The 17,129-nt window shown below is 39.4% G+C and overlaps 1 protein-coding gene across 1 annotated transcript; it reads left to right on the plus strand.

The window, feature by feature from the left end:
• The first annotated feature begins 798 nt into the window (after positions 1–798).
• On the plus strand, positions 799–3,614 carry LOC141628245 (uncharacterized). Its single transcript, XM_074441410.1, has 2 exons — positions 799–1,332; positions 3,576–3,614. The coding sequence occupies exons 1-2, from the start codon at positions 799–801 to the stop codon at positions 3,612–3,614; spliced, it is 573 nt and encodes a 190-aa protein (XP_074297511.1).
• The last annotated feature ends 13,515 nt before the right edge of the window (positions 3,615–17,129 follow it).

Below are 17,129 nucleotides of genomic sequence, written 5' to 3' on the forward strand. Positions count from 1 at the left end.
CGGCTTGAGGTCGTGACAAGAAATATGACAAGAATGACAAGGGCAAGGGGAAAATGGAGGAATAGCCCTAGTTTTTTTATTATTTATTATTATTATTATTGTTGTAATAAAAAGGTGGGGTTTTTAGAATCCTAGCCTATTTTATTTTATTATGTGGCGTATTATTATTAGAAAATGAATGAAATAAAAAAGGTTAAATGGTTATGAAACCGTTGTCATTTTCTATTTATTATTCTTGTTGAATTCCAAATGCAATGCAAATGTCCTTCTATTTACATTTTAAAATAATGGGTTATATCCGGTGAAGGATTGCCTACGTATTCATTAAATAAATGAAATAAAAGCTTTGCGCGTAGTTCGAGTAAATGTAAAAGAATAATTGTTTTAAGCAAGAGCTTGTAATGAACTTAGAAAATAAGCATGAGCTTTTTACTTACTCTGAAGGTGCAAATTTAGTTTATTTGATGATATGAGGATGACAAATTTGTCAAAATGCAAGAGCAGAGTGACATTAGCTTATTTCAGCTTGGCCAGGGGCCGTTTATTTAGTGTTTTTAGGGTTCTAATTCAGATTTTTGAGGTGGGTTTTGCTTAATTGATCATATTATTGTTGGGTGGATTTTCCGGGGTCGTAATTGTTGTCTAAATTCAGATTTCTGATTAGGGTTTGCTTCAATTTAGCAGATTGTTTTCTGGGGGGTGTAAAGAGAGGTACTGCAAGCTTCTGTAGTTATGCTGCTTAGATTAAGGGCATTTACCTGTTGATTCAAGTTTTTGATTGATGAATATTATATAGAAATGTTTGATGGAAGCATGTCTGTGTCGATTCATACATTGAATTTTCAGGCAAATGTATTCAGGAATAGATCTTTTTCTAAGCATGGAACATTAAGGAAGACAAGAGTAACTCTAGCTATTGCTAATTCACCCTCTTCAATTCTGGTGCACATTGATGAAAGTGACAGTTCCCAGAAATGTGGAAGAAACACGGTGCCAAGCCCAAATATGTCGTTGCCAAGCAAAGATTTTAGTACTAGTTCCATGCTTAACCAATCGAATGCGATTGGTATAATAGGAGGCGTATGTGTTGGTTCTACTTTGAATTTCTTGCAGAAACTCGTGCAATGGGGATCAAAGGAGGGGAAAGAATGTCCTCCGTTTGTTCTTTGTTCCGATCCAAAATTGGGAGAGGATCTACTGATGTATGAGAGAAGTTCTTTTCCTTCACTTTACGCAAAAGTGGGGCCCTCTAATGTGGATCATACTCCGATTGTAGAGAATGTGGATCTACTGATGTATGAGAGAAGTTCTTTTCCTTCACAAGAGCGACACGTGAGGTTACGCGAGGCGCGTTTTTGTTCCTATTCTAGGCATAGTACCGTTTCAATTGGTCAAGGTTTGTCGGGTTGGAAAACTCATTCCCATCTAGATCTGTGATTCTAACCGCACCCCCTGGAACTATGGATTTGACTAGGAATGGTCCAGCCCAATTAGGTTTGAATTTTCCCCGTGGATCAACAGGCAAAAGAGCTCTAACCGATTTAAGTACTAAGTCTGCTTCTTTGATGTTCCTGGGCCTAACCCTTTTGTTGAAAGCGCGTTTGATACGTGCTTGATATGTTTGGACATTGTGCAAGGCGCGTAGCCTACGTTCATCCAGGAGGATGAGTTCTTCATATCTATCCCTCTTCCAGTCAGCTTCTGGGATTTGACTTTCGAGCAAGATGCGCAAGGATGGTATCTCTAACTCGACTGGTTGTACAGCTTCCATGCCGTAAGTCAAATAGAAAGGAGTGGCCCCAGTGGGCGTCCTAACGGATGTGCGATATCCCCACAAAGCAAAGGGTATCTTGCTTGGTCAATCTTGATAGTTGTCAATCATTTTCTTGAGAATTGTGACAACATTCTTGTTTGCTGCCTCTACCGCGCCATTAGTCTATGGTCTATATGGCGAAGAGTGGTTGATGCGTATCTTTTATATGATGTTTTATACCTCATTTTACACGCATTTCAGAGCTCATTTGTGTAGTTTAAGCTACCATTTCCCCTGTTTCCGTCTACTTCCGTGTTTTGTACATTATTGCAGAAATGTAAAGAATTCAACGGAAATCGAGCTAAATCCGTCCCCGAGTATCCTGCATTGCATTTTGTCGAGGAGTATTCACTTAAGGAACGAGCTTGGTGCGCATTTCAAGGCCCGAAAGACAAATCCACGAGATCATAGAAGTCAAGTACCAGCTAGAGCAGTCGATCGACCACTACCTTCAGTCGATCGACCAACTCACGGGCTCCAGAAGCTACTGTACACTGCTAGTCAGTCGATCGACCGCCCTGCTTAGTCGATCGACCACATCGCTGCTTCAGACGAGAATTAAAAGATCGAGGAACTTGAAGCCCATTGTGTTTAGGTTTTAATAATAAGTGTTACGTATATTTGCTATATAACGTAACCTAGTTTCCAGAGATTAGAAGGGAGAAATTTACCTAGTTTTACATTCAGTTTAGTTTATCAATAATTAGGGTTTGGAAATATTGTTTTGCAAAGGATTTTCGTTCGAGCTTTTAATCATTCCTCTGCAATTTCGGTATTCTTTCAGTTCTATTTCAGTTTATCTTTATCGCATTGATAGTATAGAAATTGCTAGCTAGTTTCCCAAAGCCGATATTATTGTTTTATGTTGTCTATTTGCTCAATCGTCTTAATCATGAATTCCGTGGATTTAATGGTGAATCTTATTGTTGTTATCATTCTTAGTATGAATAGCTAAATTATTCGTGCTAGGATGTAGGGGAATTATAGTGTAGGCGGCGTAGAATAGTGTGGACTGAATCGCGTGTCAGTCGATCGACTGACATACTTGGTCGATCGACTGACCTCGTGGGGTTTTACTTTCGTTTTAATTGTTTTAATTCTTTATTCGACGAATCGAGTGCACACGACTAGTTGAATGTTTAGGATATGACTGACCCATTAGATCGAGAGATAGGGACAGTTGTTAGATCACCAATTAAAATGACTAAACTATGCTGAGATCGAAAGATAGGTAAAGTTTAGATTATAAGTCACTTTTCAGGACGAGAGTTAGTATTAGTGATATTAGGGACTTATAGCGAGATCGAAAGATGCTATCTGTTAAGAGTGGACCAAGAGGACCTCTTGTTTCCCGCCTCATGTGTTTGATTTAGACCGACTTAGTTTGCTGCCGCCGAAACTATAGTGAACCGACCATCCTAGTACCCCTTCTTTTATCTGTTTTATCCGTTTATTTAGTTTATTGTCTTTTATTGCTATTAGTATAGACCAAATCAATTCAACCCCCACTTTCGTTACCTTAGACTAAATTAGACAATTAGAAATTACATTCGCCTCCTTGTTGTTCGACCCTGTTACCACTAGCTTAGGTTAGTTTTAATAGGAAATTATAAATCTTATTTTTGGTACTCACAACGACGGGTATCAAATTTTGGCGCCGTTGCCGGGGAGGCAATTGTTCTAATTTTTAGTTGTTTTTATTTAGTCTTTCTTAGTTTAAGGGACACCTGTTCCTTAAACTTTTCTTATATTCTTTTTGTAGTTTCTTCTTATGCACACAGTCACGGTGGTGGTGAACTAGTACCGTTCAATCCCGAGATTGAGAAATCCTTGCGCGAGTTGAGACGATCACAAAGGGTATTACCGACAGAGGAAGAGCCGAGTACTGGCGTCAAGCTACTACGAGAACGCTCTGTTCGAGGAAGATCCACCCACATCTCCTGCTTCTATTTCTTCAGCTGAGACAGTCACTTCTCCAGAAATTCTAGTCATGGCTGAAGAAACAACTATAGCAAGCCATTCTGAGCCGACAGCCGAAAATCTTTACAAGGGATTCGAATTTCCTGGAGCTCATAGGAAATTCGAACCAAAGCCTTCCTATATCAACCTAGTTGAGAGGAACGAGTTCGGGGGAGCTGCAAATGAAGATGCAGCCAAGCATATGGAGATATTTATCGATTACTGCTGCTTTATACCCCCGCCGACCGGTGTGACCCAGGACCAGATAAAGGAGACCATGTTTATATTCTCACTCCGTGATGCTGCAAGGGAATGGTACAGAGATCTGGACCGAGTCGCTCAATGGATCACCGACTGGAATTCCTTAGCCCTGGCATTTTACAAAAAGTACTTCTCTGCCTCGAAGACTAACGCCATTAGAGCTCAGATCACGAGCTTTAAACAAGGGCCGGATGAGAAATTTCATGAAGTATGGGTTCGTTTCAAAAAGCTGGTGCGAACCATACCGCACCATGGGAAAAATGGAGTCTTTGCAATCAGTTCTATAACGGGCTGTATGATGACCAGAGGGCTATTTTGGATTCTGCGGCCAATGGCGGATTTGCTGAAAATATGGGAGAGACTAAGGGGTGGAAGATCATTGATGACTTAGCCACCCACAAGGCTGAGTATGGGAATTCCCGGGGGAATCAAAGGAGGAGTCTTGAATCTCCTTCGTAGCCGCACTTGAAGCTCTCACTGCGAGATTTGATAAGTATGAACTGGGAGGAGCTTCAAAAGGAGGTATTTACCAAGTAAATCTTTGTGTCAGGACGGTCCTTTCGTCTACGAAGGTGTGGAGCCGAGGGACATGTCTCGGAGAATTGTCCTAGTCCTTTCGAGTCTTGTGTCGCCTTTCAACACTATAGGCAGACAAACACCTACTATGAGCCTAATGTTCATCCCAACTTGAGGTGGAGTAGCCAGAATGTCCTAAATCCAACTCCACCTCCGCAGCAGCAGTAGCAAGCCTATGTACCCCCTCATCATAAGCAACAACAATATCAAAAACCTCCCTATGTGCCGAAGCAGTAACAATCTCAAAATTTCGAGTTTGCTGAGTTGAAGAATATGTTGCAAAAGGAGTCCCAAGCTAGAGAGGCTGGAATAAAACTTTTAGAAAGCCAAATTGCTCAGTTGGCTAGCAAGAGTACCACTCGAGCCCCGGGACACTTACCGACTCAAACTGACCAGAAAGAGACCCTAAATGCCATTACTTTGAGGAGTGGGTCTACCCTGGAGGGGCCTGCTATGGTCGAGGATGCCACTGCAAAAGATGAGGCGAAACCGAGTCAGGATAAAGCTGTAACGAGTAATACAAAGAAAAAGGCGTCTACCAGGTATATCGATCGATCGATATACCCGATCGATCGATCGAAGTGCGGGTTCTGAGGAGCTTCTGGAACTGTAGATCTCAGTCGATCGACTGAGCAAGGTGCTCGATCGACTGAGGCCACTGCTGATATTGAGAAATTTTGTCGTCCAATGCCCAATAATTTGAGAGACCATTTGTTTCGGGGTACGACAACTCCGAAAGTATTGGGGCAAGACCCGAGTGCTGATGGGTCCGTCCCGATTCCGAAGTTCGACCCAATGTCGATCAATGGCTCACATTTGAGACGGTCTGAAGAGGGTTCAAGCTTCGATAAAGAGAAGGTGGTGAACTTTCAGCCTAAGTCCAGGGATGCCGGCATGCGTGATTTAGAGGAAAGGGCTAAGGTGCTTCTTACAGCCCCGTATCCAGAGAAACTAGTGCCGACAAAGGAACAGGTATCTTTCAGTAAATTTGAAAATGTTGTTTGTAGTCTTAACGTACAAGTGCCTTTCCTTGAATTAGTGAATCAAGCGCCCGCTTATATGAAGTTAATGAAGCAATTGCTTTCTAAAAAGAGGTCACTTGAAACCGTGCATACTGTTGCACTAACTGAGGAAACTTGCTCTTACATGACTCACACTGCACCCCATAAGCTAGAGGACTCGGTTAGCTTTTCCGTTCCTTGTAATATAGGTACCTTCTCTATTGAGAAGGCATTATGTGACCTAGGAGCTAGCATTAGCGTCATGCCCTTAAGTCTTGCTAGGAAGCTAAAATTGACTAGGTTTGCAGTCACAGACATGACAGTTCAGATGGCTGACCGATCTGCGGTCCGGCCTATAGGCGTTCTAGAAGACATCCCTGTGCAAATAGGGAAGTTTTTCTTCCCCGTAGACTTTGTAGTCCTAGATATGCTTGAGGATGCCCACATACCTATCATTCTAGGTAGGCCATTTCTACACACTGCTGGTGCAGTTATTGATGTTGGTTCTGGGACCCTGACCTTCAAAGTGGGGAAGCATTCTATTGTCTTCGCCCAAATAGCTAGGAAGAAGGACCCTATGTGGCCTGTCACCTGTAATACGGTTTCTGAAAAGAAATCATACTTTGTGTTTCCTGATATGCCTGTCTCTACTCCTATTCCTGTCATAACCCCTCCGCCCCAGATTGGGAGCAAATTGGAGGAAGATTTGTCTATTTCTGATATTGCAGTAGCTGGTTTGGGGAAGGAAGAGCCGCAAGTCGCTCCAGCTGTAAAGAAGCCGATCATTCAAAGAGGAGGTCTTGGTTGCCTTAGCTATGGCACTGACGAGGAAGTTGATGACGAGCCGGTCAAAGTGAGAGAGTCCGATTTTGATTCTGATGAGTCCTAAGAGATCATTGACTGGGGAGGTATAGAAGCTGCTCACCCGTTGAGTTCGGCGGATGTTGAAGCTAAGAAGGGTGCGGCCAAGAAGATAAGCACCGTTGAGGCTACCTCTAGTAGCCAGAAGCCATCGAAGTGGGCCATACCATGGCCATTCTTGATCAACTATTAGTTGATCAAATGCTTTATCAAACATTTACTTTATTGCTTTTAAGACTATTTACCGTATTTTGTCTGCGCGAGACTTCGCATTTATTTTTGTTGCTTAGGATTTTTAAGTACTTTAGACTTTGGTTTGGGTTTTGCGCAATTTTGGGCGCGTATTATTGTGCACTTGCAGGTTTTTAGACCTCATTAGCTCAAGTAATTGAGCAAATATGAAGAAATAAGAAGTTACAGCAGTATCTTCAGTCGATCAACTGGCAACATTTTTCGATCGACTGCGTTGCAGTTTCCAGGAGCTACTGTTCCTTTCACCCTAGTCGATCGACTGGGCTATGTGGTCGATCGACTGCCCTGCACTGCTGTACTTGTTCACGACCTCTCCTCTGCTGTGTTTGGTCGATTTGCGGAATTGAGGGAGTTTTATACTCCACTTTATCTTCCGTCATTTTCTTTATTTCTTCAATTTTTCTCAATTATGCACATAATACCGCTTCATCATTGCTTTCTCGATTTTATGCGTGGTACTTTGTTTATCTTTTCAGGTACTTATTAGTAGCACTACTGGCTACTGAAACCTCCTAGCTCACGTTGGTTTGGGGATGTTTCCTTTACTGCGCTTTAAGTCTTGTGAGTTTCTAAGTCTTCACTTCATGTTTTATTTATTTATTTTTTCTCGCAAATTCCCGTTTATCTTCTCTTCATTACATGATTTTGCACAATGTGGACATTGTGCGATTTGGTTTGGGGAAGGGTTTTGCGTCGCATATCACTTGCTTGGATTCACGTTTACATTTTGTTTTGCTTGCTTTTTCATTTCCTATATATATACAAAATTCAAAAAAAAATTAAAAATTTCATCAAATTTTTTTAAAAAAAATGCACGTTTATTTTAGCATATAGGTCGAGTCGGAACGGTAGTATTTCAATGATGACATTGCATTTGCACCTGTTTTTGCCTAAGCCTTGCTTGATTAACATGTTATTAGTAGAATCATATAAGTGCATACCTACGAGTTTTCGTTAACTGTTTGCTGAACTTGATACTTGATGAAGAGTCTATCACACCCGAAATACTCGAGGGGGGGGGGGGTGAATTGAGTATTTAAAAATTATGCCTACTTTTTATTTTATATCAAGGTAATTAATTACTTAAAGTTTATTGATTAAACTTTAACTAATTAATTAATTGATTATGAACGTAATGAAATGACTGAAACGAAAGATGCAAAGACACACGATATTTGAAGTGGTTCAGCTTCACACGTCGAAGCCTACGTCCACTATTCTCAATTAATAATTTTAGTACCTTACTCCGGATTACAAAATTATCAACCCAACTCGTATAGTTAACTCTAACTATAACTCGATTTGAATATCACTAGATATTCAATTTGACTATCTTAAGTTACTAAGAAAGCACTTGATTGTTCTTCTAAGTGTTCACACAATTGAACGAGTAAGAAACAATATGAAGTACTATTATCTTATGACGTAACCTTTAAGAAAGATAAGCAATTTGAAGAGCACGACTATTCGTAAATATTTTCTAAAACAAAACAATAAGACAATTAAGAATTAAACTCGAATATGTTTCGCAAAGTTTGTTGTATTTCGAAAAGCTTGGATAAATGAAGAATGATCAATTGTATTTATAGTAGAAGTGGGTACTAGGGTTTGCACGAAACCCTAGGATGCCGTGAGATAGGCGGCAAGGCTATAAGAGATAAATTTTTATCTCTTTCCTAATTTTAATCCAAGATATTATAGTTTAAGTAAATAAGATAAAAGTAAATCTTATTTAACAAGTAAAACTATATCTTTAAGATGTTAGGATAAGTAAACAAATCAAATCATATATTATAAAGATAGGGAAATATCTTAAATAAATATAAGCTAGATTTGATTAGATAGATTACTTAAACACAACCACCTCACACGCCCTAACAGTTTGCAGCTCACGACTGAAACCCTAGGCCCGTGTCCAATCTTGGATAAAACCTATCTCCTTGGATTAGGGTTAGATTCGATAGACTAGCAAACCCTAGGTAGCATGACGACCCATAAGTCGTTTTACTAACCAATAGGAACATGCAAGTTACCAATGATAATAACCCATAATTCAACTCTACCATATACAAAAGATTTCGAAATATGTTTAAAAGAATTTTATCCTTTGAAAAATGATTTTAAAACTATTAAAATCGTGCCTTTAAAATGCTACCTAAAGTTATAGTAGAAACAGCTATAACTTTAAGTTTGGTAAGTAAAGTTATAGGTGAAATAGCTATAACTTTACTTCCCAATACTCTTATCTTAAGATACCGTCATTAGATGAAGACCTATACTAACTAATCTTCCCGGAGATCTTGAAAGGATCTTCTCTTTATCTTGACCAAAAGCTCTTCATCTTGAGCTTTGTTAAAGACTTGATCTAGCCTTTTGCTTGAATGATCATCAACTTGAAACTTGTTACGATTTGCTTATGATGCCTTAAGAACTTCTAATGTTATAGCCCAAGCTGCTATAACATGACTTGAATGACGCTTCACAAATCTTCAATGTTATAGCTAAGAGAGCTATAACATTACTTGCTAAGCTTGTAAACCTAAGTTAATCTAACAAAGACTAAACAAGCAAGAGTATATAAAATAAAGCACACACTTGTCATTATCAAAACTTAATCATATATCTATATGGTCCAACAAATTCCCCCTTTTTGATGATGACAAGTCTCTTAAGATTTGTGACTAAGTGTAAGTTCCCCCTCAACATAATACTATAAAAAGTCATAGACAGTTGAACGCAAGAACAATCACTTATATACAAAGTATAGCATCTAAGGACCTTAAGATATTAAAGATTCCGACAAGGAGCAAGCTTAGGCAAATACTTAAGTCACGAAGATTTCTTCCCCCTCTTGACATCATCGAAAAGACGAGAAAAAACATAAAACAACTAGAATAATATTAGTCGAGACACAATTTAAGCATGCAACGAGATATTAGAAAACGAGAAAGTAATCTACATTAACATGCCAAAATAGAAAATAAGCATACTCCAAACCAAATTAGTCTAATTTCCAACTGGGCCGAATGAGAACAAGAGTTTTAAGCCAAATGGGCCGAATGAGAAGTAAGCCAAAATGGGCCGAATTAGACAATTATTCAAAATATAAAGTTTAACAAAAGAAAAGGTAATGAAAAGAGGAGGACGGGTTCAAGGAATGTCACGTTTCACGACATTGGAGTTGACATAACCGGGACGGGTCCTAAACTCAAGAGAGTCGAGACGATCAAAGCATGAACGGACATGATTAGCTTGAGCCGTGAGACACCTCTCAAAATTAAGCACCTTCATTGACAAGGGTTGAGTAGCCTCGTACACAACCCGCATATCCTCATGCATAGCCTTCCCTTCCTTCCACAAAGCCCCACCTTGACTAGCCAAATTAGCTAACGAACTAGAATGACGAACACACTCCTTTGCCGCCCTAGCCGCATCCTTAGCCATAGCATCCACTCGTGCTTAAAGCCCATGTAAATAAGACAAGACTTCACCATGATCCGAACCCTTCGAACCCGAAGCCTCACCGTTGTCTTTTCCCAAACCCGAGACAAACTCCACAACCAACTTATTTTGTGCATCCAATTTCTCACAAATACATGCCATAAACACTTCCAATTTTTGTTCAATAACCGAGACCACATCAGATGATTTCTCCACCACATTCCCTTTTGACAAAAACACCAAGTCGGGTCCAATAGCACCAACTTTCATCAATTTAAGATGAGTGTCACACATCTCATCTTTCACCCTTACACCATAACTAGAAATCCCAATCACCCCTTTTTGTTCCAAAAGCCGAGAGACCCACATGCCATAAGGCAAATCCAAAGTTGTATAAAATTTTTCCTCAGTGACACAAACACTAGTTTGAATGATTTTATGAAACACAAGACGAGGAACAATAACTTTGGTTCCCTCGAGCCACCTAGACAACAACAACATCTCATAGCTAGACAACTTATCACGACCACCCCTTCTCGGAACAACCGTGTTCCAAATGAAATTAAGAAGGAATTTCAATTTTGGGGTAAACGGCCCCGCAAGCATGTTACTAGACCCCGTAGCATCAACATCAAACGACTTCTTAATTTTAAGCTTCTCTTCCTCCGTCACATCTCCCCATTCCGCACTCGGATTTATTTCGATCCCATCATCAGGGACCGAAAACAGAGTACAAAAATCGGCAAGGGAGATTTTGACTTCGGTATCATTCACCACCGCATGCAACACATTATTTTTGACAGAGACGGAAGTATAAAATTGGATTACCTCTATAGGATAAACCGGACCAACAAAGGAACAAACTTTCTTCCATTCTTGAAAATTCAAGAAATCCTTAAAGAATTGCAAAGCTTCGATTTTTCCATACCACTTTTCGGAATAGAGACGACCACCATGAATACTGTACCTCATAACATTGTTGACACGGGTTCTTTCATCCGCGGTGAGTCGAAGCGTATCAAGCCCCTTTGATGTTGCATTCGGCATATATTCCTGAAACATTGTCCTTTGGGGACCTTCTTGAGTAGCTACAACCTCAGTCTCTTCCACCGAATCTTCAAACCCCACGGCCTTCTTTTTCCCTTTATTCAACTTCCGTCTTTTCCCTTCTAAGTTAGGATCAACCCGGTTATGATCGGGGTTATTTGGTTTTTGGTTTGATGAAGGTGAGGGAGTTTTGATAGGGACATAGGTTTTAGTGCATGAAGGTTTGGAGGACCCGGTCCGAGTTGTGGACCGAGTTGAGGGCGAGTGAAAACGGGTTGAGGGAGGAGTCATGGTGGTGAAAGGATTTTGGAGGTTGAGTGTGTAGAAAAGTCTAATAAGTGATCTTTGGGTTTTGTGTTTGTGATGGTGATGGTGACGGTAGGAGGGAGTATTTATGGGAGTTGGAATCTTATTATGGTAAAGAGATTTAAGGGAAGTAGGATAGTGGAGGTGGCGTGTGGAGAGGAGTTAGGTAATTTTTTTTTTTTTATTAAAAGATTTACCAGAAGATAGACAAGTGGTTAGGGTAAAAGATATGGTAAGATATATAAGGATAACGTAAGATATGGTAAGAGATAGACTTATGGAAATTTCGGTTTTGGCAGGAAATACGAGCAGTTGGTTACGACTCTTGGCTCATAATAAACTTAAAATATATATGACTAGAAAATGGAATATTCTCATAATATAATATAAAGTTGACATAAATAAAAGTGCAACTAAAAATACGGACACAGTCATACAATCTCGTCAAATCTAGTCAGTCATATAGAAAATAAAATTTTTGTGACAAGTTTAGTTGCCACCAATTAAACCAATTTCCAATCGTACAATCTCAAAACGTTCTCTAGCCAATGCTTTGGTAAAAATGTCAGCCCATTGTTTTTCTGCACTATAAAATTCCAGTCTTATGTTGCCCTTATCTACATGATCCCGTAGAAAATGGTGTCTAATGTCTATATGCTTAGTTCGTGAGTGCTGTGCAGGATTTTTAGATATAATTATAGCACTTGTGTTGTCACATAAAATAGGTATACACCCTACATTAACACCGTAATCACATAGTTGTTGCTTAAGCCATAAAAGTTGAGAACATACCAGTCCAGCAGCAATGTATTCGGCTTCAGCAGTAGATAATGCAACGGAATTTTGCTTCTTGGATCCCCACGTGATGATACACGGTCCAACAAATGTGGCTATGCCGGAAGTACTTTTTCTGTCAAGTGAACATCCTGCATAATCTGCATCTGAATACCCTATTAGATCGAAATTACACTCAAGAGGATACCACAGATATAATTTAGATGTACCAATCAAATACTTCAAGATTCTCTTAACTGCAATCATATGCGATTCTTTGGGGCACGATTGAAATCGAGCACAAACGCATACACTAAACATAATATCCGGACGACTTGCAGTTAAATAAAGGAGTGAGCCAATCATACCTCGATAAGTTGTCTCATCGATGGACTTACCGATTTTTCATCCAAAGTCAACTTCTTCTCAGTTCCCATAGGAGTTGGTTTAGAGTTAGAATTTTCCATACCGAATTTCTTGATTAGCTCCTTGATGTATTTTTGTTGGTGTATCATAATCCATTCAGGAATTTGTTGGATTTGGAGTCCAAGGAAGAACTTGAGTTCTCCCATCATGCTCATCTCGAATTCTGAGGTCATTAAATTTGAAAAATACTTGCATAGACGATTATTAGTTGAACCAAAAATAATATCGTCAACGTAAATTTGTACGACTAATAAATCGGAAACCTCAGTTTTCAGGAATAGGGTTTTGTCGACAGATCCTCTTTTAAAACCACTTTCTAGAAGATATTTTGACAATGTCCGTACCACGATCTCGGAGCTTGTTTCAAACCATACAAAGCTTTATCTAATTTGAAAACGTGGTTTTGAAACTTGCTATCGAGAAATCCTGGGGGTTGTTCAACAAAAACCTCCTCATTCAAATAGCCGTTTAAGAAAAGCTGTTTTAACGTCCATTTGAAACAGTTTTATTCCTTTATGAGCAGCATATGCTATTAACAATCTAATAGCCTCGAGTCTGGCTACAGGAGCGAAGGTCTCATCGTAGTCAATTCCTTCTTGTTGATTATACCCTTGTACAACCAATCTAGCTTTGTTTCGAACAATAACTCCTGTATCGTCTAGCTTGTTTCTAAATACCCATCTTGTACCGATGACCGTTCGATCTTTAGGTCTTGGAACCAAATGCCACACTTTGTTTCGTTCAAACTGTTGAAGCTCTTCTTGCATTGCAACGATCCAATCTGGTTCGGCAAGTGCTTCTTTGATATTTGTTGGCTCAATGGTTGACAGAAAAGAGTAGAAAGAGCAAAAGTTGTTAAGTCTTCTCCGAGTTCGAACGCCTTCATTCAAACTTCCTAGGATGGTTTCCATCGGATGGGAATCCTTATATTTCCATTTCTTAGAAATACGAGGCACATCTTCATCTGAACTCGTCTCGCCTTCTTCGAATGATTGGGGTTCAAGCCTTGTTCCCCCTGAATCCAAGTCTGGGGTTATAACAGAATCAGTTATAACTTTGGACTTAGTTTGTTGATTAGAAGTTGAAGTTATAGCTTCATCAGTTATAACTTTATCCTTCAATTGCTTGGATTGAGAAGAGGTTTTAGTATCATCAACTAAACTCTCAGTACTCTTTCCTTTATCATTCGAAGGGGTTCCTTGTTCATCATTTGTGCCCTTAATTTCTTTATCTTCCTCATCCAATTCCGGAAGTTCATCCCTGGATAATCGAAAATCAGGTTCGTTCAAATCTTCTTCTTCATCCTGTTCAGCTTTGTCAAACATATTATTCTCATCAAAAACAACATGAACACTTTCTTCGATGCATAAGGTTCTTTTATTAAAAACCTTATATGCTTTACTATGATTAGAATAACCGACAAATACCGCCGTCACTACGGGATCGAATTTGCTTAATCTATTTTTGCCATTATTATGGACGAAACATTTACTCCCGAAGCAACGTAGATGTGATATGTTAGGTTTACGTCCCCTAAGAAGCTCATAAGGAGTCTTCTTGAGAATAGGTATAATCAAAGCTCGATTATGAACATAGCATGCAGTACTAATAGCTTCAGCCCAAAAATTCTGAGGTAGGCCACTACACAATAACATCGTGCGTGCCATATCCTCCAATGTTCTATTCATACGTTCCACAACACCGTTTTGCTGTGGGGTTCGTGGTGCTGAGAAGTTATGCCCAACACCATTCTCCCTACAATATTGTATGAAAGCTTGATTATCAAATTCGGTGCCATGATCGACGAATGGAAATTAATTTTGATTTATACTTATTTTGGGCAAGTTTCATTAGAACTGCAAACTCCTCGAAAGTCTCATCTTTTGAGTTTAGAAAGATTGGCCAAACAAATCTAGAATAGTCATCAACTAGAACGAAGACATACCTGGATCCACCTCTACTTCTTACCTTCATTGGGCCACAAAGATCCATGTGCACGAGTTCTAGTGGTTCTTTGGTACTTACTATTCTCTTTGGTTTGAACGAAGATCTAACGTGCTTGCAACGGGCACAAGAATCACATAGAGTTTCTTGATCGAATTTGATTGATGGAAGTCCTTCAACCAGATCCCATTTCTTTAGCTTATTCAAGGTTGTTGAATTTATGTGAGCAAATCTTTTGTGCCAAAGGCACGGATCATCTGTCGTTACTTTCATGCATGTGAATGAATTAGCAGGAATGTTATTTAAGTCAATCATATAGACTTTCCTTCTACGGTGTCCTTCAAGCACAACACTACTCGTTCCTTCAATTATTATTCGACCACTAACAAGATAAACATCACTAATTGCATGAGAAGATGATATTCCAACTTTATTTACACCGATGATCTTACCCTTCTTGTTGTTACCAAATGTGACCTTACCTCCATCGAAGGGTTCAAGTGAAAGAAATAAGTTTATATCTCCAGTCATGTGCCTTGAGCATCCACTGTCAAGGTACCATAGATTGTTTTCTTTCACCACAACCTGCAAAATGATTAGATACAATTTTTAGGTACCCAAGCTAAGTTGGGTCCTTTGACGTTAGTCACTCTAAAAACTAGGTCTTTTCTAACCCAAACCCTTTTTATGACTTTACGTTTTGGAGGCGAATGGGTTTGTTTAGGAACCGTCTTGGGTTGAGTTATGGGTTCCTTATGTCGTGGTCTTTCAGGTTGTTTGGGGGGAGCTTTGGTTTTGAAGGGCTCAGGTGTTTGTTTTGATTTGGTAGCTTTCTTGAAATCGAAGCTCATATCGTAAAACCAACGATGATCATTGTTGCGTTTTTCACTGGTACTTGGTTCAGATGGGGTATTGACGCTTTCCTCGAAGATAGTGTCAGATGCTTTGACAAAGTTAATCCCTTTTCTTAAATCCTGAGCATATTTGACACAATTTTCTTGAATATGTCCAGTATGACCACAGTAATTGCAAATCAAGTATTCAGGTAAATTTGTATATTTTCTCCTTCTGAAGTCTCGTTCGGAAGGGGTTGATTCGCATTTAGAGTGATCTCTACGACCGTAGCACTCGTGTCCTAATCCCATTTTCATGTTATTATCTGATTGCTCAGTTAGGAAATTTAGAACACGTGTGCTACCTTCCCATTTCTCATGAACTTTTCTAGCATGCAAAAGTAATTCCATTAGGGACTCTATTTCTTTGTTGCATTTGGAATGGTCTGACTCTACGACTTTGGGAGGATGAGTCTCTTCATAATTGTCACGAAAGTTCTGGAATCTATCATTAAGAACTCGTACCATCTCGGTATGCGTTCTTTTAGTATTTAAAAGAACAGTCTTAGATTCCTTTAATTGCTGAGTTAGAGATTCAATCTCCTTATTTTGATCTGAGATTACGGCCTCTCTAGCCGTAGCCTTGGACTCAAGAAGCTCTTTGACTTTCCTCAATTCCAATGTTATAGCTTCACTGGCTGTAACTTTGGCCTGAAGATGCTTAATGTTGAGTTTTAGGTCTGAGGTTATAGCTTCATTAGCCATAACTTTAGACTCAAGAACCTTTTTCTCAGCATTTTTCGAATCAAGTTGTAGCTATATTAATTTGTAACTTTAGATTTGAGCTTTTTGGCCTTTGCCTTAAGGAGTTGATTCTCTTCAGCAATATCGAGAATTTGTTCTTTCAAATCTTTCAATTCCATCTCTTGTTCATGACACTTATCAAGAGATTGTTCAAAATATTCTATTAAAGCATTCTTAGAAAGTTTCTTGACACTCTTCTTAAGTTCAAGATAGCTTACCTCTTCTTCTTCTTCTGAATCGGAATCTCCTAGGAAGCAGCAGTAGGAGTCCACACTATCTTTATCATCGTCTAAGAAGAGGTCAAGACTGACGTTGCTTAAGCATAGGTTAGCAACTTCTTCTTCTTGTGATGCTTCGTCGTCCTCGGGGTCTAGATCTCCCCAGCAAGATGCTATAATCACTTGCTTGAATTCCCTTTTAGTCTTGTTACGTTTTGCTTTGTCCTTAATTTTCTCCCATGTAGGACAATCCTTAATCATATGACCAGATTCTCCACACTTGAAGCATCCTCTATTAGCAAACGTATTCTTTGACTCTGAAACTTTCTTATTAGAGAACTTATTATTATTATTATTATTGAACGATTTTGCTTGCTTATTTCTGAATATGCGTTTGTTGAACCGTTTAGCAAACAAGACCGTTTTGTCCTCTATTTCTACATCTTCTTCTTCCTTAGCAGAAGCTTGTAGAGCCATGCTCTTCTTATTACTGGACTCGGCCTCATCGTCATCCAGGACGAGTTCATGAGCCATAACAGCACCAATGAGTTCTGCATAAGGGAGAGAAGTGAGATCTCTGACTTCTTCCATAACCGTGACCTTGGGACGCCAT

Source organism: Silene latifolia, chromosome Y (assembly GCF_048544455.1).
Source record: "Silene latifolia isolate original U9 population chromosome Y, ASM4854445v1, whole genome shotgun sequence".
In the NCBI taxonomy this organism is placed as follows: Eukaryota; Viridiplantae; Streptophyta; class Magnoliopsida; order Caryophyllales; family Caryophyllaceae; genus Silene; species Silene latifolia.